The sequence below is a fragment of the Schistocerca serialis genome, unplaced genomic scaffold, assembly GCF_023864345.2.
Source record: "Schistocerca serialis cubense isolate TAMUIC-IGC-003099 unplaced genomic scaffold, iqSchSeri2.2 HiC_scaffold_1393, whole genome shotgun sequence".
In the NCBI taxonomy this organism is placed as follows: Eukaryota; Metazoa; Arthropoda; class Insecta; order Orthoptera; family Acrididae; genus Schistocerca; species Schistocerca serialis.
In genome coordinates this window covers 15,215,573-15,242,222 of record NW_026047617.1, presented here as the reverse complement: position 1 = coordinate 15,242,222, position 26,650 = coordinate 15,215,573, and the positions used below count along the sequence as shown (strand labels likewise).

At 41.3% G+C, this 26,650-nt stretch overlaps 2 protein-coding genes across 2 annotated transcripts in view; one reads left to right on the top strand and one right to left on the bottom strand.

Annotated features, from left to right (window-relative positions):
• The window catches only part of LOC126442617 (uncharacterized), a 158,598-nt gene that overhangs the window by 21,378 nt on the left and 110,570 nt on the right, over positions 1–26,650 (top strand). Inside the window, exons 2-3 of the mRNA XM_050090700.1 lie at positions 5,194–5,495; positions 14,717–14,918. Of these exons, the coding sequence (XP_049946657.1) occupies positions 5,224–5,495; positions 14,717–14,918 (474 nt within the window). The 5' untranslated portion in view covers positions 5,194–5,223. The remainder of the gene's footprint in view (positions 1–5,193; positions 5,496–14,716; positions 14,919–26,650) is intronic.
• LOC126442618 (uncharacterized) overlaps positions 18,922–26,650 on the bottom strand; it is a 37,698-nt gene continuing 29,969 nt past the window's right edge. The window contains exon 2 of the mRNA XM_050090701.1: positions 18,922–19,051. Coding sequence (XP_049946658.1) covers positions 18,951–19,051 — 101 coding nt within the window. The 3' untranslated portion in view covers positions 18,922–18,950. The remainder of the gene's footprint in view (positions 19,052–26,650) is intronic.

Here is a 26,650-nt window from a genome sequence, read left to right as displayed (position 1 = left end):
TGCACCCGCACAGTAGTAAAAGTTCATGGAAAAGTTGGCTTTCAAACTGCCTTCCGCGATCTGTTGTTATGTTTTGTGGAACGCCAAACCTGGAGAACCATGAATGCAACAGCGCTTTTGCAACCGACTCCCCAGAAATGTCTTGTATTACAACTACTTCTGGACACCTGGTAAAACGATCAATGATTGTGAGCAAATAGCGTTGTTCTGAAGAACATGATAGCGGGCCCACAATGTCCACGTGTATATGTGAAAATCTTGCAGATGTCGTCGGGAAGTCAGCAATAGGTGCAAAGACATGTCTGCTGATTTTATTACGCTGGCATGTTAGGCATGCACGCTCCCATGCACGACAATCTTTTTGTATTCCAGGCCACACTACTTTGGAGGAAACTAACTTGACTGTAGCTCGTACTCCTGGATGTGATATGTTATGTAGTGCACTATAAATCTCGCGACGATATTGTTCTGGTATGTAAGGTCGCTCCTTTCCTTTTGCTACATCACACCAAATTCCGTCTGGAACATTTGGGACAGACACACGTCTGAGCTGCAGCGCAGTTCTCTGTTCCTCTATTAGACGGCGCAAGAAAGGATCTTCTCGTTGTTTAGACGCTAACTCGGTCCAACGAATTGAATTTAAACTGGCACAATTCCTAGACAGGCAATCTGCGACCAGGTTGTCTTTTCCTGAAATGTGACGCACGCCAGTTGTGAACTGTGCAATGTACTCGACTTGCCTGCACTGACGTGGTGACTTGAACTCTGTGTCTCGTCGAAATATAGCTACTAACGGCTTGTGATCGGTAAAAATTGCAAAGTGTCTCCCTTCGACAGATGTGCGAAAATGCTTTATGGCTAAGTAAATATCAAGCAACTCACGGTCAATAGCACTCCATTTTTGCTGCTGTTGAGTCAGGTTTTTAGAGAAAAATGCGAGCGGCTGCCATCTGCCATCAACTTCTTGCTGTAGCGCTGCACCCACTGCTGTTTGGCTCGCATCAACCATGAGCGCTAAAGGAGCGCTCAATCTTGGATGTCCCAGTAGTGTTGCCCGAGAAAGACATTTCTTTAAGTCATGGAAAGCTGCTTCAGCATCTGGACTCCATGGAATTTTACGATTTCCTGTTGTATTTTTACCTGCAAGTAACGTTGTGAGTGGCTCTTGGGCGGCAGCTAATTTAGGTAAGTGACGTCTGTAATAGTTGAGCATGCCTAAAAATCTGCGAAGTCCTTTGTAAGTTGTGGGAAGGGGCATCTGTTGTACTGCTTCAACCCGCTCAGGCAAAGGTGACAGGCCTGCTGCTGAAACCAAATATCCCAGGAACTTAACCTCGCGTTTTCCAAACCTGCACATTGTTTCGTTAATAATTATGCCATACTCTGTCAGACGGCGGAAAAACTGCCGCAGATGTTCGACATGCTGATATGCAGAACCAGAGAATACTAAAATGTCGTCCATATAACAAAATACGAACGGTAATTCTCGAAGCACCTCATGCATGAATCTTTGCCATGTTTGGGCAGCGTTTCTGAGGCCAAATGGCATAAAATTGTACTCAAACAAACCGAATGGTGTGATAACTGCTGTTTTTTTAATGTCAGATGGAGCCATGGGAATCGGGGAAAATGCTTTGGTGCAATCAATCACACTAAATATTTTGGCATTGCTAATCGTACTGTTAAAATCAGTCACATTGGGTAGTGGGTAGCGGGCATTGAGCGCCCTGTAGTCTCCACATACTCTCCATGAATTGTCTTTTTTACGGACCATGTGAATTGGAGATGCCCACGAACTATCAGACCTACTTAGAATACCTGTTTTTAGAAGTCTGTCGAACTCAGCTCGCGCCGCGAGCAGCTTCTCTGGAGGCAGACGCCGCGGGCGGAAGGCAACGAGTTGACCTCGTGTCGTGCTGATGTGGTGTTGAGTATTGTGTCTGCATTTCCTGGTTGCGTTGACGGGTTCGGTAAGTGCTGGAAAGTCTTGAAGCAGTTTACGAAAAAGTGATTCCTCCGACAGTGCCCTGATATTGCCTGCAGTATACGAATCGTTAAGACTGTCGGCTGTCTTCACACGTGTGCGCCCCGCTTAGTTGCCGATACGACATCGTATCACAATATCCCGACGCGGATGACGCGGTAGAGGAGCCGGAAATCTTCGTGCGGAAAGACACGGGCACATCGCACTGTACTTGAACCGACGCGGAAGACGCAGTAGGCAATATCCCTTCTGTGAGAACTGTCACCAAACGACGGTAAACCAGGTCGGGCATAAGTCGGTAGTTCCGTAAAAAGTCCGCCCCAATTATAGGGCTCGGCACATCAGCAACCACAAAAGTCCATTTTGGATGGAAGTTGGAATTTAGATGTAATGCCAACTGTTTCTCACCATAGGTAGATATTCTGGAATTGTTTGCCGCAGTCAGCACATGTTGCGTTGTTGTCGTGAGTATATCACCTCTCTTTCTTGGATAAACACTGACTTCTGAACCTGTGTCAATCAGAAACATCTCACCTGAAGAGAGGTCCAACACGAACAATCGGTGTGATTGGTTGACTGCAGATACTGTGGCGTTTTCACCTCTTTGAATCACGCTATGACTCGGGCGCCTATGTTGTTGTTGACGAGCGTTAGCGCCCTTTAACGCCCGCTTTGTAAGTTTGGCTAGCTGCAGGGTTGAATACATTGACGGGCAGTGTTACCGAAGCGTCTGTGGTACCAGCATCATTGATCTATCAAATCCTGCTGGATAGCATTTCTTCGTCTTTTCCAACTGCGACTTCGTAGCTGCTGGTGGAGTGAAGTTACTTGCACGTTGAGTTTTGCCACTTGTGCTGCCAGTTGCTGTATGGTGGGTTCGGTCGATGAGCACTGCTGTTGGGGAGTATTATTGCATGTTCCTGGCTCACTGACGTCAGATTCCATCACACTACACGTTCTTGGGCCTCTATCCTGGCTGGAGTTGAATTCGGAACACGCAGAAACTTCGGTTAAGGTGTTCGCGATGGTGTCTGCCTTTTTTGCTAAGACTTGCAATGGTAAGTCTGCTTCTGCTGCAATGACGGCACGGATGTTGGCCGGAAGTTTACGAAGCCATATTAGACGTAAAGACTCTTCAGGTAGGAGTTCCGGGCCGGCTAATGAACGTAAGGCTTTGAGTACTTGTGACGGAGTCTTGTCGCCCAAATCTTCGTGTGCGAAAATTTTTTGTAGTCGCAAATCTGGTGACAACGTATAATGCTGTATGAGAGCTTCCTTTAGCACAAAGTAATTTTGTTGCAACAAGGTTTCTTCTACTTGCTCTATCACTTCTAAATTTAGATGTGAAACCACTATATTAAATTTGTCAATGTTGTTAGACACCCCACGCTGCCGAAATATGCATTCAGCCTGCGTAAACCAAAGCTGGGGGCGCGTCGGCCAGAACGCGGAAAGCTTAACATTTCCGTGTCGCGCGTAGGTACTCCCATCTTTTGCGTTAACATCTGTCGTTCCGTTTTGTGGCGAATCAAAGGGCGTGGACCGCGATCCTTGGTCGAACAGACTGTAGTCTTCAATCTTGATTCCACTGCCCCATGCTTTTGTCTCTGAATTCATTATTCTCGTCGGTACATATATTTTCTTTATGCTTCTGCTACAATTTTTCGGGGTCACCACTATGGGAGCCTTTATATTTTATGAAGTAACAGCTTTTTCATGAGATAACATTTTTTTTTCCAAGCACAGATAAAAAACTAACAAGAATATACAACTCGTAACCAAGCCGACTACGGCAAAGATAAATGTCTATCAGCTGCAGCTTTCACCCGCTGTTTTTGGCGTAGTGGATAAATGACGTCGCCACATCGTGAACATCGAGCGAATTTCTCATTTGCAACCCAAGCGGCAAATCGTTATAGTTTGTCATAAACAAAATATTGACTTGGGTTCAGAATCAAGTAATGGTTTTCGAAGGAGAACATCTTCCCGTTTGAATGTTACCTTTACTTTAAAAGCAACATAGATGAGTGTATACAGTATCCATATGTATGAGAACTTTTATTACGAACCTGTTCAAATACAATAGAAGTTTTTAAGTTGATAGAATTGAATGTTATTTCCTCGGGCGTTTCACAGAATTGTCAGGTTTTAAGCAGATCATTTGATTGTCGTAGTTTCTAGTACATAGCTTCTCGCGTATCCCTAGCGCTCGCACGACGAGTCTAATGTCACGTGATTGATCGAGAAAGTCAATATTGTATCGAGTGCTTCGGCATATCGATAAATCCCTTTCTCTTTGAACGCAAGCATTGTTTTCTACACACTACCGTTCGGGATCGTTCAAAATACCTTTTTATGAATATGAGACCTCAATGGACAAAGCTTCATCTGTAAATATAAGACGACCCTACATTCATCTATTAAACAATGTAAAAACGTTGACCTGAGCAGCAGTTACTCGATATGCGAATATAAGCGACCCTGTATTTCTCGGACAACCGATCTAGGAAAAACCTCGTCTTATAACCGGATAAATGCGGTATTTGTTTTAGACTTTGGTCGTAAGTTTTGCATATAATGTCATAATGTTGTTAACTGAAACTTCCTGGCAGACTAAAACTGTTTGCTGGATCGGGACTCTAAATTGTGTTTCACGAGCAAGTGTTGTACGTATTGCAGCTTCAAGTCTGTTAATAACTCGTCTCCTATCTTCCATATTCCACATCTGTTCTCCTGCATGCTGTGTGCTGTTCCGTTTTTGTTGGTGGTGGCGTAGGTTTTCTGTTTACTGGATCCATGTGGGTTTATTGGCAGTGGCATTTCGTTGAGGGGAACAATCTTCGTGTAAGTTTTTACTGTGTTTAAGTCATTAGTAAGAACAACATTCTCTACCCAAAACCATCTATGATCTAGTGGAGAACGTGTTAATTCGTGATATTTTATTTTGCTATCCTTTTTTCCCTAGTAACGTCACCCGCTTGGTTCTTAAGCCTTGTATCTGTCACATAAATGACGTCAACGCTCTGTCGGCATGGTATCGCACTGTTAACTCGCCACTTACGATTTTCACTTGTAAGAAATGATTTCAAAAAAACTGTCACGTGATAGTGCAATGAATAACAGCATCAGCTCACTAACATTGTTGCCAGCAGTTGAAATCCACAGATTCGTATGAATGTAGGTTTATAACTCATTTTGTTTTATTTCAGCGCTTGCGAACATATCTGACAGACATCCACATGACAACTCCTTCCACCTCGCCGCGGGCTGAAGGCCCACCCGACAGCAAAATGGCTTCAGGCTGCAATTACAGAGGCAGGCGCCAAGTGCCCGCTGAAGGCAGCGTGATGTGGCATACGGGCATCAATGACTTACCAGACGAACTGCTGCTAATGATCTTGTCCCACGTGGCTTTCACCGATCTACTGGATGTGGTACCGAACGTGTGCCGTCGTTGGAAAAAGCTGTCTCAAGATTCCAAGTTGTGGGCTGACAGGGAATTCAATATTGGGTAAGAAACCTACTAATACATAAAACGCGAATTGTTCTGCTTTTAAAAAATATTGTGGGGTGATACCTTTATTTATTATATTGTAACGTTGACGTTGAAAACTTTGCATTTAAACATACTGTCAGGTCAACTCATTGGAGTAATCTGGTTTTAACCGAAAATGTATTCCAGTTTTAGAATACTGTTTTCCTTTTTTTTTGTATTTGTTAGATTGAGAGAGTGTTGGGTAGATGTGGTAGAGGCACTTGGTGTGTGTGCATGCTATTAATTCCCCGTTAATCTTTTTCCCTCTGCCACCTATGAGCCAGTGTGTATAGCAATCTCTTTACCTTTCTATTTTGCTCCTTTAGGTTTGTATGTGAGCGTGTACCTGTTCATTTATCCTCGCCCTCATTTTTATCCCGATGGAGTTTTAGAAAAGTGTGAACGATCTGGTCTGGAGGGACAGTTTAAATTCAGCTCCAGTTCAGTTGGAACGAAACATGCCACTTCTCGCAAAAAAATTACAATCGGAATCGTGTTTTATAGCAACTGAGGTGAGTTCTGCCACGGTATGTGTAAAAAATCTGGGAATACTTAATAAAACTGAACCCACCCATTGCGCCCAGTGACAGAGGCCACCTGTTTGAGGGCTGTGACGTACGAAAAGTACTTTCTGATTGTCACAGTATAGGTGCCTTGGACGAATACGGTATCATCGTCTGGGATGCTCTAATTCCTAACACCTTCAGATATATCGAAAACTCGAAAATATTTGACCGTTGTGGAGAAAAATAGGATTGTCATTGGGGTCATAAATACAATGATGGAAAAAAATCGCAGCACCGAAAATTAATTACTGTAGAGTAATGAAATTTTGGCCATACATCTGTCTAGGTAACATATTTAACTGATTAACATTTCGAGATCACAGATTAATCTTAGCAAGAGAGAAGCCTTTGCAAATGTGAAATGCCGGTACATTAATAACCGGTGTAACCACCAGAATAATTTCTAACACGCAAACGTGCGTTCGTGGTGTTGTAGAGGTGCCAGATGCCAATTTGTTAGACGGAGTTCCTCGCTTTTTGCACTCAGCTGCTCAACACGGGGGTGGTTAATGCAGTTTGTGGCCGATGCTGGAGTCGTCATCTCGTGACGTCCCGTACGTGCTCGATCGGAGAAAGGTGTGGCGATCGAGCAGGCCGAGACGACACGTCGACACTGTGTGGAGCCCGTCGGATTACGACAGCGGTATACGGGCGTGTGTTATCCTTTTGGAAAACACCTTCTGGAATGGTGTTCACGAATGGCAGCACAACAGGTCGAGCACTGAGGCAGAATCAGCTCGATCAGACAACACTTGGCAACACTGAAGTCGCAGGAGGTGGTGGTGGTTTGAGGTAAGTGAAGTGCACGTGAGACAGTGTCTGGCTCTCAGCTGTCCTCGAACTAACCAATTTGTAACAGTTCATCGTGGCATTGTGCTGCTCAAATTGGTGCTGCAGACGCACGTACCGAACACGACGGCCTTCCCCTCGGCAGTGCCACACGGTCGTCTGAAGCGCGGTCTTCTCCCAATTGTACATTCTCTCGACCACCACTGCCAGTGATCAGTGTACAGTGGCTACATTCCTGCCGAGTATTTCTGCAATACCACAGAAGGAACATCCAGTTTCTTGTAGCCGTCTTACACGACCTCACTCAAATTCACCGAGGTGTCGATACATCCTTGTCGTCTTTAAGCCTTTCGTGACTGACGTCAACCCGCCGTGTCCGATCTCGAAGGTACCTAGAGCTCACAACAGTTAGAGTGCGTGTCTGAAGCAAATCTGATTCGCATCCTCACAGTGGCGTCACTGGTGCCACTGCTACGCGACTGGTGTGAAGTCTGGACAGGTGACATCTTTCAGATATACAAACACGCCTTCCAACTTTCATTTATGTAGGACAACTCACACTGGGTGTCGAGATTTTTTTATCCGTCAGTGTATTATGACTCAGTTATTAGCATCCAGATAGGCTATATTTGATTCTGTCTTACTTTCTGAGGTTACTCACTGTAATATGACACTATTTAGCATGCCTGTGGCCTAGTTTTGACTGAAGGAGAAGAAAGTGCATGAAGTAATTTTTAGCCATAATACTGCCTGGTGCACTGAGAAATAAATTCTCTCGGTACCCTCGCGCAGATTTTATTCGTTTACATTACAGCAGTATAGGCTTTTATAATTTCTGATTTTTAAAAAGATATTTAGCCTTGTTTACTATGACCAATTTGTATAAACATTTTACCTGCAATTGTAAGCAAGATCTTTTGTATGGCTTTAGTGTTTGTCATGTTTCTCTTTGTGAATAAATCTGGAAACCTATCACAATCCCATCCACCTGCTGTGGGCTGTGTATGATAGCCGTTTCTATTTGTACATTTCTTTTCTCAGTAGTACATGAAGTGTGAGCAACTGTGGCTGCTACGTATTTACTGCGTGATGCATCTGTGTAGGCTAGAGCCCATTCTAGTAGACGTGGACGGTGCCGCTTATCTGAAAAGGCAATCTGCTGCATATTTATGCAGATGTACGTACTTCTTGTCAGACTGAGCTGGTCATTTGTTTTTGAATACATCTCAGCTATTCTTACGGTAATGTGTTTTATAGGACACCACGCAAGGCCTTGTCAAAAAAATGTGGGCAGCTACCTGCTGGGTCTTTCGTATGTTTTAGGCCCAGTTGCCCGTGTATTTAATATCTTCTGTATCAGTAAGTTATTTTTTATATATTTTTAAATTTTTTGGGCTTTTAATGCATTGACTGTTACTGGCTTTTTTGCTAAATCACGGTCATGCCACTTGTATGCAAGGTTGTATTTTTTCTCATAGATCAATCTGAACATGCCTTGTATAAGGTTAAATGCATCATTGGAGGAGAAATAAAATAAAAAATCCAGTTTTGCAACCAGTACTGTTCGTTCATTTGTATTCAAGATTTCGTAATATTCGAAACTTTCTTTAAATGTACAGAAAAGTAAAATTACGTACTTAAGAAAACACACGAATGTGGTATTCTACGAGTACGACATACCTGAGTTATTATTGGAATCGTTCAACTCGTACAAACACTTCTTTAACCATTTGTGGGAATCTGAAATGGGGTGACCACATAGGCAATTAGAAGTAAAGCAGATGGTATATTTAATTTCATTGGGAAATTGCAATCAAATTCCAAATAATATTGCTTACATACATCATTCGATCCATCTTAGAGCATTACTCGAGTGTGTGGGACCCAAACCAAATGTGACTAACAGCTGATATTAAACTATACAAAGTAGAATAACATGAACGAACAGATTTTTTCGTGTATTATTTAGAATCCAATTGCTTCAGTATTGCTGTCGATGTATATTCATGATACTGTTGCTTCATATATTGTTATTATTAATATTGTATTGCTAGTAATGATGATGGTGATGATGATGATAATTGTTATTACCACCATCACTATCACCAGAACCACTACCAACGGATGAAAGGATCCAGTGGCAATACACGGGACTCACGCTTGGGACAATGACAATTCAAAACTGTTTCCAGTCATCCATATTCAGGCTTTGCACGATTTCATTAAATCTACTGAGGCAAACGATGAGACAGTTCCTTTGAATGTGCATAGCTAATTTTCTTCCCCATTCTGCTCCTGTACACACCTTCAGAAACCACTCCCCACACCCGGCCATTTCCCTCCTACATTCAGCCGCTCAGTCGGCATCCTGCCGTGCTAGTTAGAGGTTCGTGCTGTACTCCGTTGAGTTACTGTGACAGTTTGAAATTTCAGCGTTAATTGAAAATGCCGCGAAGTGTGAAGTTTCTGACTGCAAAAAACTGTACACCGATAGAAATCTATCGGCAGCTTTGTGAAGTGTATGGGGACAACATAATCACTGAAGGTGGAGTGCGTCAATGGGTCATAATATTTAAAAATGGCCGAACTAACGTTCACGACGAAGAGCGAAGAGGAAGACCCAGCATAGTGACTGCCGAACTTGTCGGAAAATTCGATGCCGCGGTCCGTGAAAACCGTAATTTCACAGTAACGGAACTCTCTATGAGTTTTCCACAAATTTCACGAAGTTTGTTGCATGAAATCATTACCGAAAAGCTTGGTTACCACAAGTTTTTCGCAAGATGGATACCAAAAATCTTGACAGAGATTCACAAAAATCAGCGAATGGCTGCAGCGTTAACGTTTTTGGACGCTTACGAGAAAGATGGCGACTCATTACTCGATCGCATCGTTACTGGTGACGAAACGTGGGTTAAGCGTGTGAACTGTGAGACAAAATTGCGGTGAATGCAGTGGGGACACACAAATTTCCCCCAAAAACCCAAGAAATGCATGCAGACAATGTCGGCAAGGAAGGTGATGGCGACTGTCTTTTGGGACAGAAAAGGTGTGATTTTTGTGGATTTCCTGGAAAGAGGCACTACAGTAAACTCTCAAAGGTATTGCCAAACTCTGCACAACCTCAGAAGAGCAATACGAAACGAGCGCAGGGAAAAGTTGGGCTCAAAGCTCTTGCTGATTCGTGACAACGCCCGGGCCCACACGGCAAATGCCACTCGTGAAGTTCTCGAATCTTTTAAGTGGGAGTTGTTTCCTCATCCGCCGTACGGTCCTGACCTGGCACCGAGCGACTTCCACTTATTCCCAGCAATGAAGAAATGGTTGGCTATGCAGCATTTTGATGACGACGCACAGCTTCGAGAAGAGGTAACCACGTGGTTGAAGCCGCAGGCGGCCGAATTTTACGATGAAGGAATTTCTCAGCTCGTCCATCGCTACGATAAGTCTTAATTTAAATGGCAACTATGTAGAAAAGTAATATTTAAGTGTGGCTTTCATCTGTATATAATAAAAAAGTTTTCCAATACTTTATTTATTTTTAATTCCAAAACGTAATGTACTTTGTGGATAGCCCTCGTACTAAATCATCTGATTGACCAGGTTCTCTCCAGTCTTGATCTGTCTCTTGCCAAAGAGAGCTGTCCTAACCATATCATTGTTGCCTGTGGCACTTTTTCAGCTGTCGACCTTGCGCTCTCTTCCCCAAACTGATGGACTTGCTACAGTGATTGCTACGTGACAGTCTTTCTGACAGTGACCACTTTCTAGTGATTTGCCACTTCCTGGTCATTGTCGAATGGTGGCTGATGCTTAATGATCAGTTTTCATCCAATATGTAGGGTGAGTTCATTCATTTGTTTGCAAAGGAAGGCCAATGTTGTTTGCCCCGTTTTATCCGGTCGGCAACACGCTTTCATGACAGAACCGAGGTCCACATCCTGCAGTCTTTCTCAAACGATTTTACAGAGACTGTTTGGTAAAAAACTTGCATTTTTGTGTTAAATATATCTTTTATGTCAGATTCGTGATGATGTGCCCATCATTTCATTGTTGGTCATTGTTATTGTGATATTGCATGAACTTCGAAAAAGTTTGTAATGAAAACTGGGGGTCGCTATGATTTTGCGTGTGGGCCGTACTGCATAATATGTAGCCGTGTATGAAATTTAGCTGACGTATTGAATTTTTCTTTAGACTTTGGTGTAGGTCTTTACTTGTAACCAGTCTGAAAAAAATTGATCTGGTGTAGCACACTCTTTTGCAACCCACAACATTCCTCATATTTTTCAAACAGTTTCAGTTGTTGAAATGTTGTTGGCAAATGATAGCGAACAAAGAGGAGAATATTTTTCCAAATGGTTATTGTGCAAAACTTCATTATCTACCTTGTTATTTCCACTAACTACAGACTTTTTTGACGAAAGAGTGTAATTCTTAAGGGCCATCGATAGCTGGTGAAACGAGATATGCCGTTGGGTTTTGAAACAGCATCAGTGAAGACATTACACATTTATTTTTGTAGTGAGGATGTGCTTTCTCATTAGCTATTGACTTGACTTTACTTTTCTTCAATTCCTCAATTAATAAAACTACAGTTTCAGAATTCTCTTGCAGCTGCATGTGCACAGCATGTAAGTGAGGAGAATAAATGTGTAGGTTTTACTCAAAACTTGCAAGACGTGATGCTTCTCTAAAAGTTACAAATGGCTAAAAAGCCTGGTGAAAACCAAATCACTGCTTTTTTTGCATTTTCAGCGGAATTCTTTCTAGACACTAACCAAAGCAGAGGTGACAGTAGATCTTTTTGAATGCTCACTATACAAGTGTGGGCACCGAGAGGCTCCACTTAATACTTACAAAAAATGTGAGTGTAGAATTTAGTTTAGAACAGCACTTCCCTCCACTGCTCGGCATTCCCCGTACAGTACGTGCCTGCAACCCCCATCACTATTGCCCCTCCATCCGTGCCGTGCCGATTGCGCATTTATCAGCCACGTTATTTTGCACGCACTCTACCACTTTGTCCCCTCTGTCGAGAGGGCATCGGCAAAGCCTCGGACACTACCACCCGTGCTATTGGAGCTGTTATTCCCCTCTCCACGAGTCCCCCCTACCTCTGGCTGCTGCTAAAGTGGACCAAAGACACTGCAGTGGCTACTCAGCTGTGAAAGTGTACTGCAACGTCTCTGATGACATTCCATCATGACAAATTATACGATGACGCTTTCGCCGATTGAGAACTCTTCGGGCTCTTCACTCGTCACGTGATGTGACCCCAGATCCTGATTCAATTCGTCATCCGATTATCCAATGCACTTTTCTACTATTCCTAGAAAGTATTTTCCATTCACAATGTTGAGATAATATAGTTAGCCCAACCCTCGAACTAGACAGAATCCTAGCCATTTCTTGAAGGATTATGTAGTTTCCAAAATAAGTTTCTTCTTATGTTCATCTATAATTAATCATACATCACCCAAAATTGCAATTTTGTGGTTTGAAAGCTCACAAGTAAGACCTATGTTGAGCATTAATAACACATGTACTTCCTTCACAAATCATGCCAACTCATATACAATTAAACCTCCTGGATTCAATATATTATGCCCAAACTGAGACTCAGACAGGATAATGGGGATCTCTTTCCTTAAAAACCTTAAAATGTTTCTACCTATGCTTTGGAACTCGGTGCACCTCTAAGGATGGCAGTATGTGTATCTTATGTTTCTGTGTCTGAGCAGATATTTCCTCTCAAAAAGCTCCTACAACCGCCACCCCATCTCGGAAGATGTCTTTCTTTGATAGAATTCGTCACGTGCAAATATAACTTAACAACCCCAAACAATAACTGTACTCTTGCCTATGACATTTTATAATTTTCGGTTGCAAGTATGATTTGTTTGTTGGAAGACGTAGGGGCACACAACTCCTCTGGAGTGGTGTATATTACCACAGTCGAAACGAGGGACTCGTTGCATTGGCATAGCGAGGTGGAATGAAAGCACAAATTGCATTGGCATAGCGAGGTGAAATGAAATCACAAATTGCATTGGCACAGCGAGGTGAAATGAAAGAATAAATTGACCAGATGAGAGTAGGACTTGGACACTGAGGGTTCCATGCAGACTTATTTATGTATATGAAACAGTTTATTCATTTATCAATCTAGAATATTAGTGACTTGTGCCTGGTATTGACATTGATACTTGCAAGGTATGAGTCCCAGAGATTCCAAGACTTCCAGGAATGTTTTAATTTCATGTTTGAAATGGCAAAAGAAATATATTTTTCATATAACAAAATTACAAATCCATAATTTTCTTTTTTTCCCTTTATTTATGCTGCGAAAATATGCTTTTTGCCAACTTTCATAACTCTACGTCAATGAGGAGTACCCTAAATTTTAATGAGCGAGTTTGCGAGTATCAAAATTTGTGATGTAAATAATCTGTAATAATATGTAATAAATAATAAATCTTTGGATTACATTGACTTAGAAGCTTACATTCTTCACACTGCCGAGGGACTGTAGACGTTAAGGTGTGACAAATTTCAACTTGATATGTGTACACATATCTAAGAAAAAGGGATTTTAAAAGATTGTGGACAGTCAGTCTGTCTGATAACAAGAGACAAATAAAATGTTTTTCATGTGATATAATTGCAAATTAACAATTTTTGGAGTTTTTTCCTTTGGTTGTGCTGTAAAAACTTGCTTCATGCAAAATTCCATGATTCTGCATCCTATAGGTGTCGATGAGTAAGTTTGTGAGTATCAAACTTGCAACGTAAATGGCCATATCTTTTTATTGCACTGACATAGAAGTTTATTGCTCCAGTGGGTGTGTAGCACACTTTGTACACATGTGACGAATAGTTGTCTTTACGTTACTGAGGTAAACGTGTATGTGCAAAATCAGAGTTTAATCTTAGTGTTATTAAACAGTGATAAAATAAACTTACATTATATGAGCTAAATCACTGTTTAATTAAACAATAATAAAAGAAAACCTTCCTCCGTGTCATGCTGTTGCCACGTACAAGTGTTACCCCACAGTGATGGCCCACTCGAAGCATTACACGGCACAGTCGGGTCAGGTCCGTGCGACCCACACTTGGTTACTAATTATCTTGTAGGTAACTGCCCGATTGTGGGATCGTGCTGCTGGCTCAGAATCTGGGCATTTTCTTGCTTGAATCGTAATTTTTTTTCATCTAGGTTGCTGTTTATTTTATATTAGTGCTGCTCTTTCGGCTGTACGACAACACAGCTTATTACTGTGTTAGCTGAAGAAACAGTGAAGGAATAGATATGGACTTCAAATTGTAAAACTAGGGAACAGAACAAAACAATATCATTTGCGATCGGTGCACTTTATGCGCAGGCACGCCATTTCGAGGGTTAAATTTTTTTCTTCACTGAGGAACGGTAGATGGTAATATGTGAGATAAATTTGAAGTGGATATGACTACGCATTGCAAAAAAAAAAAAGGTTTTTAACAGTCTGACACAGACAGACAGTTGGACAATAGAGTGAAACAGTAAGGGCTTCCGCTTTTAGCAATTGAGGTACAGAACTGTAAAGATAAAGGTACTTCAAATGATCTTTTCGTTCTATTGCCACGTGAAGGAACCGGTAGCTCTGAGAGGTAGTGTTGTTCTTGTTCTTCCATTTTTGTGTCTGTGTTTGTTGCCATTTAATTTTTTTATCTGTTTACTTCTGGTTTTATGAGAGCATAGCTTCAATTATACATGCTAAAATAGGTTACTACACACTGTTTGCAAATTGTCAGAGATACTATTTGCGAATGAACTATCGACACATTACTGTGTCGCAGGGCCCTGTGGCAGTGCTACCTGGATGACCGTAAGGGTGGTGGGAACGAGCAGGAAGCAATAGAGATCTTCCGAAACATCCCGAACCTGTGTATAGTGCGCATGTGGTTCAATGTCAACCCCCTCATCATCCAGGAGCTCTGCGATCACTGCCCGAGGCTCGCGGAGTTGCACCTCCATCCCAGTCAGAAGCTCACCTACTCGGTAAGTGTCACATCTTTTAAAGTGTAAGGTAAGTAAACCTGCCAGTGGTTACGCAGGGCAGCTGTTCACATCTCAGGAGATACACAAATTTTCCCTGGGCCTTCATTAGATCATTAGGGGCATCGTGGAAAGGCAGTGGACATGGTGTGTAAATTTTCTGACGTTTACGGTTCAAAATCGACCACTTTACAGTTTGTACTAGTAAAGTATCAGCATATTTATTTCTGAAATTGGTAACTGTCAGAGAATTTCAGTATCTGTATCCGTAGCCTCTGTAAACGCCACAGCTGGAAACAAAACTACAGTCAGAGCACACTTTCTCATTTCTGTTATACACTGCCACCAGCAGCACTCCGAGCAGACATAAAGCTGAGCCTCTGGATACAGTATCGGATGAGTGAGAATAGTTTGTACTGACTTGTAATATAATTTTTGCAATAGGAAGTGTGTGTGGTGCCATAAATATCGGCAGTCACTAAATGCCTTACTTTCATAAGGGCCTGAAATGTACGAAACGGAACAGTTGTTGTTGTTGTGGTCTTCAGTCGTGAGACTGGTTTGATCCAGCTCTCCATGCTACTCTATCCTGTGCAAGCTTCTTCATCTCCCAGTACCTACTGCAGCCTACATCCTTCTAAATCTGCTTAGTGTATTCATCTCTTGGTCTCCCTATACGATTTTTACCCTCCACGCTGCCCTCCAATGCTAAATTGGTGATCTCTTGATGCCTCAGAACATGTCCTACCAACCGATCCCTTCTTCTAGTCAAGTTGTGCCACAAACTTCGCTTCTCCCCAATTCTATTCAATACCTCCTCATTAGTTACGTGATCTACCCACCTAATCTTCAACATTCTTCTGTAGCACCACATTTCGAAAGCTTCTATTCTCTTCTTGTCCAAACTGTTTATTGTCCATGTTTCACTTCCATACAAATACTTTCAGAAACGACTTCCTCACGCTTAAATCTATACTCGATGTTGACAAATTCCTCTTCTTCAGAAACGCTTTCCTTGCCATTGCCAGTCTACATTTTATATCCTCTCTACTTCGACCATCATCAGTTATTTTGCTCCCCAAATAGCAAAACTCATTTACTACTTTAAGCATCTCATTTCCTAATCTAATTCCCACAGCACCACCCGATTTAATTAGACTACATTCCATTATCCTCGTTTTGCTTTTGTTGATGTTCAATTTTATATCCTCCTTTCAAGACACTGTCCATTCCGTTCAGCTGCTCTTCCAGGTCCTTTGCTGCCTCTGAGAGAATTACAATGTCATCGGCGAACGTCAAAGTTTTTATTTCTTCTCCATGGATTTTAATTCCTACTCCGAATTTTTCTTTTGTTTCCTTCACTGCTTGCTCAATATACAGATTGAATAACATTGGCGAGAGGCTACAACCCTGTCTCACTCCTTTCCCAACCACTGCTTCCCTTTGATGCCCCTCGACTCTTATAACTGCCATCTGATTTCTATACAAATTGTAAATAGCCTTTCGCTCCCTGTTTTTTACCCCTGTCACATTCAGAATTTGAAATAGAGTATTCCAATCAACTTTGTCAAAAGCTTCCTCTAAGTATGGGAAAATTTATTTTCAATTTTCTTGTAAGCTACAGATATCTTTTGAAGAATAACTTTTTTTTTAAGAAGAAAAAATTATTAGTAAACAGCAGAAGACGTGACCTTTTGTAGAAAGATGTTGTACATCTACCTAACATTGTGACGTCTGCTTTACTAACCTTCCAGTCACATGAATGAGTGAAATAAGCCTCCTAGCTGAAGAGGGAACCACACAGGCATCAAAAGCAATGAAACTGTTTACCCACACAGAAGATACAAATTCTGTAAGTGTTGTTATACCAGAACTACAGACTGAAAGAATCTTAAACACATTTGATTTTCAGGCAAAAGTGATTACATTTACAAAAATATTTGTGTATTCGAAAGTTGATTGAAATGTAAGATTGTGCGAATCATTAGACTCCGTACAAAGCTGTAATGTTAAGGGAAGTGTGTATCATAATAACAGATAACCTCTCATAGAACTGACAATAGAAATATATGCTTCTCGTGTATGACATATATGTTTAAATTCTCTTGCTTCCAGTGGAGTGAACTGAAAGTGAAAGTATTTTTTCATGAACAAGTTGTAGTTTATGTCACTGAATCAGTAAGATTAGACCGCTTGTACATTTATTTCACGATCATGTAGAAATACTTGGAACTCGCACATGAAGTAACTATTTTAGGATGCCTGTAAACAGGGAATATAAGGAATTATCAGGGAATTTCATGCAACTGCAATATATCAGGGGATTTCATAAAGTATCAGAGAATTTTCTTGCAACTACTCAATACTTTTTTTTAATTACTGCAGAGAGGTACTTTGTGCCAGCATGTTCATCACAGTGATTCATGCTCTTTATGGATTGCAGTTGAAAGCTTAGTACACATTATTGTTTACAATAACACCATAATTGTTGAGACCTGTATTTGTGCTTGTTGTTCTGTGATATAAACTGTGGAAACTGAGTCATGGAACATACGATGCATATGTATCATATAATGACCTTACATACTCTTTGCCATTGTTAAACATAACAGTATAATATAAAGTTCCATAGTCCTAATATCATTCTCTCCATTCGTGCCAAAATATAATCACCATCATCATCATCATCATCTCTCATCTCTCCACTCTTCACTCTTTTCAACATTTCACGAGGACCCTATTTCACCATAGTATCATCACCTGATAATTCTCAACCAACCAATTTAATATTCTAAAATCAACCTCTACATTACGCATTTATAGTCAAACTACAATCAATTCCAGTACACATGTATCACTCAACTATTCCATTAAAGAATATTACTATCATTATCAACAGTTTTCATCTATGTGATCTGAAAAACAGTTTCCTTACTTAATTAGCATTTATTGCATTTATACAGCATGACAATTATTGAACTATATGAAAAAAATGCAAATTAGTTACAAACTATGGCATGCACACACTTTATTTAACATGTAAACATCATTACAGACAGTCGGATGTAGGTTATAACGTGTCCGATTTGCCTGCCGTCATTGGCGACGATATGTTGCAGACAAATAATGAAATTCTGCACGAGCCGCTCAAGTGTCGGTTCATTGATGCTGCCGATGACCACCTGAATGATCGTTTTCAGCTCAGCAATGGTTTTGGGGTTATTGTTGTACACTTTGTATTTAATTTAGTCCCACAAAAAGGAGTCACGTGTTCATATCTGGAGAATATGGCGGACAATTGAGGCCCGTGTCAGTGGCCTCTGGGTACCCCAGAGCCAGAATGCAGTCCCCAGAGTGCTCCTCCAGGACATCAAACACTCTCCTCCTTCAGTGGGGTCAAGCCCCATCTTGCACGAAACACATCTTGTCGAAATCAGGGTAACTTCAGATAATGGGGCTGAAATCATCTTCTAAAAGCTTCACACACCATTCGGTAGTCATCGTGCCGCCGAGGAATAGCACACCGATTAATCCGTGACTGGACATTGCACACCACACAGTCACCCTTCGACGGTGAAGAGACTTCTCGATTGCGAAATGTGGATTCTCAGTCCTCCAAAAGTGCTCGGCCACACTGTACTGTGACATTTTCACATGCAAATGGCCGACAACAACAATGCACGTGCACGTGTGCGTAATAATTCCCATCGTGCTCTGTGGCCAACCGTGCAGTTTGAATGTCCTAACACAAACCGTTCAGAAGTTATGACAATTGTATTTCATGTAGTTCAATAATTGTCACCCTGCATATTACATAATCAATGTATAATACATGTATCTATGGACATTACATAGTCAATACTCAAATGTGCTCATAGATGAAGGTTCGTATCAAATGCTTTTATTCACAAAGTTTGTAGAAATTCGAGATTTTTTCCATAATAATTCAGATGCTGACTGTGAATCTGCAGTGTAACAAGTCTGAACCATCTCCAAAATGATACAAGTTTCGAATAACAACACACACTATTTCACCTAACTAAATACCGTGTATCTGCAAAGTCTCTCTACAGTGGTGAGCCTCGCATGTCTCGCCTTGTGGTGCACACAACGTCGGCACCACATTTGAGTGTCTCCTGCAACAGGAAGGGAAAAGGTAAGTTAGTGTTTCTATTAGCAGATACTGTAAGGGGGGCCACAGTCACACAGGGGATGACCCCTGTGGTTAATGGGACCAGACAGACAGGTTTTATAGTTAAAGTCAAAGTCCAGACAGACAATAATCAAGAAAAATAGAATAAAAGAAGTTTCATGTACAGTAAATAGGGATAATGCTAAGTGCGAGGGTCTACGGTTTGTGCGCAGACGTACGGTACGTAACACGTGCTTGCCAGTCGACCTGTCTGAAATGCTGACAATTTGCTCGGTCAGTAGATGCCGCCCGGCGGCACTGCGACGAGGGTGCACCACCTGTCCGCCGTCTGCAGCGCGCCAATTAACTAGTGAGGCCTCGGGCGCCAATATGTCTTTCTTTGCTCACCACGGAGCCTTTTGATATGACCGTAATTAGCCAGTGTTAGGACGTCGGACACAGTGGTCGTGGGTGTGCGTAGCGTGCTTATTTTTTATGATCTGTCTTTGTTAATAAAACTGTTTAAACATACTTCTCGTGTTCGCGTATTGCCGTACCTCGAGGACCCGCTGCTTACTAGTCCTCACAAATATTTTGTCTAATTGTCATTCGTGGCAACAATACAAACTACCCCCTTATAGAAGTGGTGTCAGCATGGGGATAATTATGGAAAATCTACAGTCCTGAAGAGGTGCAGCACAACGTGAACTTCGATCGGCAGCAGCGTGAACATCTTCTGACTACACAGGGACATCCGCTGCTGGAATTCAGGTCGGTCTCCTCCAGTTTGGATAGAATACGAAAGGCAGTGACGGATGTTTATTTTACATTCGAGTGACTCATTGGCGTTAAATTAGACGAAATGTCGCAGTCCGATCTGGGTAACATTGTCAACCTACAAACTGTTATTAATGAATTGCGAGAAGAGATTCGGCAGTTAAAAACAAAGACGTGAGCGTAACATTCCGAAAGACTTGTCAAATGATAGTTCGTGCAGTACAGGTACAACTACAATAAATAATTTTTCATTATTGCCATCAGTACCAGTGTTTAGCTGGAAACCCAAAGATGATGTGTGAAGGTGTTTTTTCGTAAACTTGAAGGTGCCACACAGTTAGGATCCTGGACAGATTCCAATAAGCTAGTGGCCGCCAAATTAAGAATTCAGGGAGCAGCACAACATTTCACTAGCGTGGAGCCTACTTGCATGCAAACAGAAGATTACAATAAGTTTAGAGTGATTGTTGTTCAGAGATTTAAACGTAAAAACACAATCAGATTTTACAGAGAGCAGCTTCTCAGTTTGCGAATGCGACGAGACGAATCTATCGAGCAGTTTGCTGACAGAATTCGAAACATCGATGCTCAAACATGCGAGTTAGTAGAAGATGAAAATGAAAATCACATTCAGTTGTTCGAAGCCGTCCAGAGAGCCTTGGACACATTCATTCGTGGGTTGCACAGAGAGGAAGTAAGCAAAGCTGTTCTATTGGCATGATATAAAACGTTTCAGGAAGCAGTAGAATCAGCTGTTGATTTTATTGAAGCACTAAGAAGACCGAATGAGATGCAGAAACAAGAACGCAGAGTTTTCAACACCACAGTACAATGCTACAGATGCAGTAAGCTGGGTCACAAGCATAAGAATTGTATAGCGAATCGAATCTGCTGTCAATTGCAGGTTGCAGGGTCACGTTTTGAGAGATTGTCGCAACAAGAAGAAAGGTAATGCAAATAACAGACAATCTGCCAGATCTTTAAACAAGTACGGGGATGTATGGGCTACCCCTCCTTCTGCCCGTTGCCAGAGACAGTGATTCTTGTTAGTTCCAGTGAAAATCAGACTGAAAATGACTTCTTGATAGGTGCTCTATATCGTGGGAGAAACATCAAACTACTTATTGACACAGGAGCACAGACCTCATTAATGTGGTGTGGCATGCATAAACGGGATAAATTGAAACAACCGCTATTAAAAGTGTGAGGGTTAAATGGAGGGAAGCTACGGAACTATGGAGAAGTCGACGTAAAATTAATTCTTGGCCAAGGCCAAGATGAAGGGGAAAATATAGATAAAGATAAATACACAGCAAGGTTGCGAGTAGTTTCAAATAACGAAACACATTATGACGGTGTACTTGGATTTGATTTCTTGTTTGCTAATGAAGCAGACATATTTGTCGCAGAAAGAAAGATCAGACTAGGCCATAGCAACTACAACCTAGGAAATCGTTCTCCAGATCATACTCGAAGGAGCAGCAATACTGACGTTGTAGGAATGGACTGCCCAAATGATGCATCAGTTCAAATCGTTGAGTCGATGTTCAAACTGATCAGCCTCAGCAAATTCCCAAGGGTGCAGGAAAGACAATCTACGGTGAAGTTCAGTCACCCCGATGCAAGGAAGGAACTTTGTTATTAATTGAGTGATCTGAGAAAAGTGAGTTACTGGATACAACGAATTGTTATGTTTCTAGAAGTGTAGGTGTCGCTACAATGGTGAGACAGAATGTCGCAAAAGTCCCGGTTACAATAACAAATATGAGCAATGAGGATGTTGTTTTGCCCCGAGGAACAAAAGTTGCTGAAGTGTTGAGCGTAAGTAACAGTGACGTAATACAGATTCCAGATGAGGTAACAAATGCTGCAGTTATAAACACAGATTTTTGTAACAGTACCGCAAAATTACAATGAGGAGACGAAGTTAAGAATGAACTGAAGCGAAAGATTTGGAAGAAGATAGAACATTTGACAGCTGATGAACAACAGATTTTAGCTCCTGTTTTGTTGGAGTATGCAGATTTATTCGGAGAACGTGCAAGTTTACCTGTCACTCATTTAGTTCAGCATCGTATTCATACAGGGAATGCAGCCCGAATTGCACAGAAACCTTCCTGTGTACCATTCAGTCAAAGAGAGTTGGTAGAAGACATGGTTAAAGAACAATTAGAAGCGAGAATTATAAAACCAAGAGATCCTTCAGACCCACTGTGGAGTTCGCCTGTTGTAATTGTAAAGAAGAAACCAAATTCTGGAGAACGACAGTACTGGGAGATGAAGAAGCTTGCGCAGGATAGAGTAGCATGGAGAGCTGCATCAAACCAGTCTCAGGACTGAAGACCACAACAACAACAACAGTTCTGTTTTTGTGTTGATTACCGATCTTTGAATGCTGTGACCACACAAGACATTTACCCCTTACCAAATTTAGTGGAAACCTTGGATTACTTGGGCAGATGTCGAATTTTTCCAGTATGTGATTTAACAAGTGGTTATCACCAGTTAACAGTGCATCCAGATGATCAAGCAAAAACTTCATTTGTAACAGCAACAGGAGTCTACAAGTATCTTTGTATGCCATTTGGACTTCATAATGCTCCAGCTTTATTTCAATGCCTGATGGATTCAGTTTTACGAGGGCTCACCCCAACGCAAGCATTTGTTTACCTTGATGATGTAATAATTTTTGGTGAAAACATGAAGCAGCACACTGAGAGACTACAAGCTGTTTTTGAGCATATAAGAAGCTCAAACCTGTCTTCATCAATAGATAAATGACATTCTGCACAAAGTAAAGTTAACTATCTTGGTCATGTTATAACCAGTGAAGGTGTTCGACCTGATCCAAAATTAATTGAAGATGTAAAGAATTTTCCTGAACCACAGAATTTGAAAGAACTACAGTCTTTCTTGGGATTGTCAAATTTCTACAGATGATTTATTTCCAGTTATGCGAATATAGCACGTCCAAGGACACAGCTACTGAAGAAAGGAGCCACATTTAATTGGTCAACAGAATGTAAAAAGGCAATGGAAGGACTTAAAACTGCTCTAACCACAGCCCCAGTGTTAGCCTATCTGGATTTCAGTAAACTTTTATTCTTTCAACAGATGCATCCAATTTTGCCATAGGTGCAATCTTGCCTCAAGAAGTTGATGGTCATGAACATCCAATCTCATTTGCTTTTCCAGACAATTAAACAAAGCAGAATGTAATTATATCAAAACCCAAAGCACAAAGCTCCTTCTCAGTAGTAGTATAACACATAACAGATGTTTCTTAACAGGAAGAGAATTTACAGTTATTACGGATCATGCCACACTTAAATGGTTATTGAGCTTAAAGGATCCTAGTTCCAGATTAACAAGATGGGCATTAAGACTGAGTGAGTACCAATTTAAGGTTATTCACCGACCTGGTAAACAACATGTGACTGCTGATGCAGTGAGTCGAAAAGTCAATGTTTGTTTTACAATAAGTCGAGCAGAAGAGTTAAAGGCAGCTCAAGAAGAAGATCAACAATGAAAATTATCGAAAAATGATCAACGTTTTGTCGAAATAGATGGATTATTGTACAAAATCACTAGTAAAAGAAACTGCCTAGTTATTCCAGAAAGCATGAAAGAGCAAATCATGAGAGAACAACATGGTTCTTTATCATCAGGACATTGCGGTAAAAAAGCAACAAACATTAGAATTGCCGATCCACAAAGTTGACATTTTCGAGTTTCTTTCACAATGTGATTCCTGTAACAGACGGAATAACGTAGGGAAAAGTAGAACACCATTGCAAGAACTGCCAGAGACAAGCGAACCATTTGAACGAGTAGGACTAGATGTCGTAGGACCGTTGCCTAAGACTAAAGATGGAAACAAATACATATTGCCAATGTTAGGGCATTTCTCTAGATACCTTCTCATGATACCGATACCTGATGTCCGCCCCCAGCAGCTGAGTGGTTAACGCGACAGACTATCAATCGTAAGGGCCCGGGTTCGATTACTGGCTGGGTCGGAGATTTTCTTTGCTCAAGAACTGGGTGTTGTGTTGTCCTAATCGTCATCATTTCATCCCCATCGACGCGCAAGTCACTCAAGTGGAGTCAAATCGAAAGATTTGCACCCGTCGAATGGTCTACCCGACGGTGCAGTGGCCCGGTGTAATGTTAAGCTCTCCTTGTACAGCTTAAGCGTTTTTGTGGACTTACTTGTTGAAGAATGCTGGTCCTGCTTTCTTGCAGCGCCGATGTCTTCTGCTAGCACCGGACACTTCTCCAAAGATTTCACTGCTAGGAAGGGGAAATTTTCATTCTCTCGCTCTCTCTCTCTCTTCTTATTTAAAAAATTCAATGTACCAGAACATATTTATTTCCAGTTTGTACAAAAAAACAACAACTTTATGACGTAAGCCCACACATTACCGGACACCCAGAATCGGTTAATTACACATTTTTTAACACAATTAATACATAAGCTTTTATCGTGGCTGACTATCCACATCCAGTCCACGTACTCTCAACAGCAGTTACACGTCTAATAAACAGTCACTATCTCGAGTCTCTCCATTTGTTTTTTTAACCATACAAAGCTACATTACTCTTTGCAGCCAGCCACGGAGCTTCCGGGCCGTATTTGTTTATTCTTGTCAGGTCGCGCCGAACACTTGCCAGCGCCGACGAATTATCTCCCTTCCAGTTTCGCCTGCACAAACAATAAGTGGGTGCAGTATCCCGTGCTCATCCTTATGCCCTGCTTTAAAATAACGCATCTTCGAAACGGCTGGAGCACAAATGTCTCCAGACTTTCATAAAATTCTGGGGGCACTACAACGGGAGGCCCTAGTCACACAACATTTACATTTTTTTAATACCTGATCAGAGCACTGAGACTATGGCTAAAGTTTTTGTAAAAGAATGGATTCTTAAGTTTGGATCACCATTAAGTATAGTTAGTGATCAAGGAACGAATTTTATGAGTGAATTACTTAAACAGACTTGTAAGCTCATGCAAATAACTTGGTTAAGGACTACACCAGCACACTCTGCGGGAAACGGAAGAGTCGAGCGAGTCCACAAGACAATTATTAAAAGGGTTTGCCATTATGTGAGCAGCAAACACGACAATCGAGATGTATGTTTACCGTACTTGGTAAGTGGTTAGAATGCCAAAATGCACAGCTCAACTGGCCTAATTCCATACAAGATCGTTTACGGAAGAAGAATGCGTTCACCCTCGGACGTTGCACGATCGACTGCCGGAATCGGCAATGAACACGTAAGGGGACTAGCACGCAAGCTAAAGGAAGCACGGTGGGGAGTGAAACAGCGAAATCGTCAATCCTTTCTTCAAAAACAGGACAACACGACCGCCAAGCAGCAGTGCCACAGTGTCGAGTTGGAGATCTTGTGTATCTGAGCAACGTGGTGTTAAAGAAGAGTCAAGGCAAAAAGTTTAAGAAGTTTTCGAAAGGACCATATCCAATCTTGGAGGTGTTGTCACCAGTCACTCATAAGCTCCAACTGCCCTTTCATTCGATTGTCGTTCGTGTCAATTGTGTAAAAGCCACTTTTAGGTAGATTTCCTGTAGTATCGCAAGACGACGAGGGCTGACCAAGAGGCAGACCTGCTGTTCTCAAACCCAGGAAGTGAGAATTGCGAGGTCGCAGTCCGAACTTTGAGGCCGTGGCATCGCCACCTTCTGAGCGATCCTGTTCCAGACACCCCTACAATCTGCATTAACATGTGTAGTGGGTGAGAGTACAATGTGTGTGTTTATTTCAGCCATGTGCTTCTGTGAATGTGTTGTGAAAATTTAATATTGAAGCTATTACACAAGTGCACAAGTGAAGCTAAACCTTTTATTCCACAGGTTACCACGAGAAACTCATTTATTTTATGATTATTGTTAACTCTAGTATTCATAACTAATTAACCATGCTCATTTTTATTCTAATGTTTGCTATGATAGCTTATTCTACTAATGCTGTAGTAATAGTACCACAGAGTACAGGTGTTTCGTTTTACAGATCCTACCATCAATTGAGCGGAAGCTAGATGCGACCTATACTATAATTTCCCCTGTTAACTCTTACAATTTATATGATTACTGTAAGTTAACCACCACACAATCTTTAATGATTGAAGATGAATTAACTGTTATACATTTCAAAATTATGCTTTCATCTAGCAATGGGTATAGAAACAATAAGATTTATACTTACCCTGTGAAATGGAGACAGGCAGGTATTCATATAAAGTACATACTGAATGATATCTACTGATCAGCAAGGATCAAGGATATTTTGTGTCCCTAAACGAAAATGATTTGCATGTGTGTGAATGTAGTCATAAGTTAATTTGCCCTGAATTGGCAGTGTTCTTAGATAGTAGAGTGTACAGCTGTGAGAAAGAATTTTGTATGAATCATCCCCCAAGAGATGATTGCCCTAGAATTTTAATGCATCTTTATCATCCATTTGTTAAACGATGTTGTGAAGGTATAATTTTCTCATTTAACTCCACCTTTGATGTCACATTTGCATGTAGAAATTATGATACACATGAGCTACATTCAAATTGAGTAATAGTGGATTAATCTTGAATACCACACATTGTGGTTTATCATGTGAACTATTTGATATGCCTAGTATATTGCCAACTACATTTCATGCAACTGGACAGTTGCCATTAATGAGAATGTTATCTGTTTATTACAATGATTCATACATATTAACATAAGGAAAGCGTTCCTTATCTAGTTTTTCTGAAGACAGTAACTAAGCACATCCATGAAAATGTAATCTCTTCCAATAATGAGTTAAA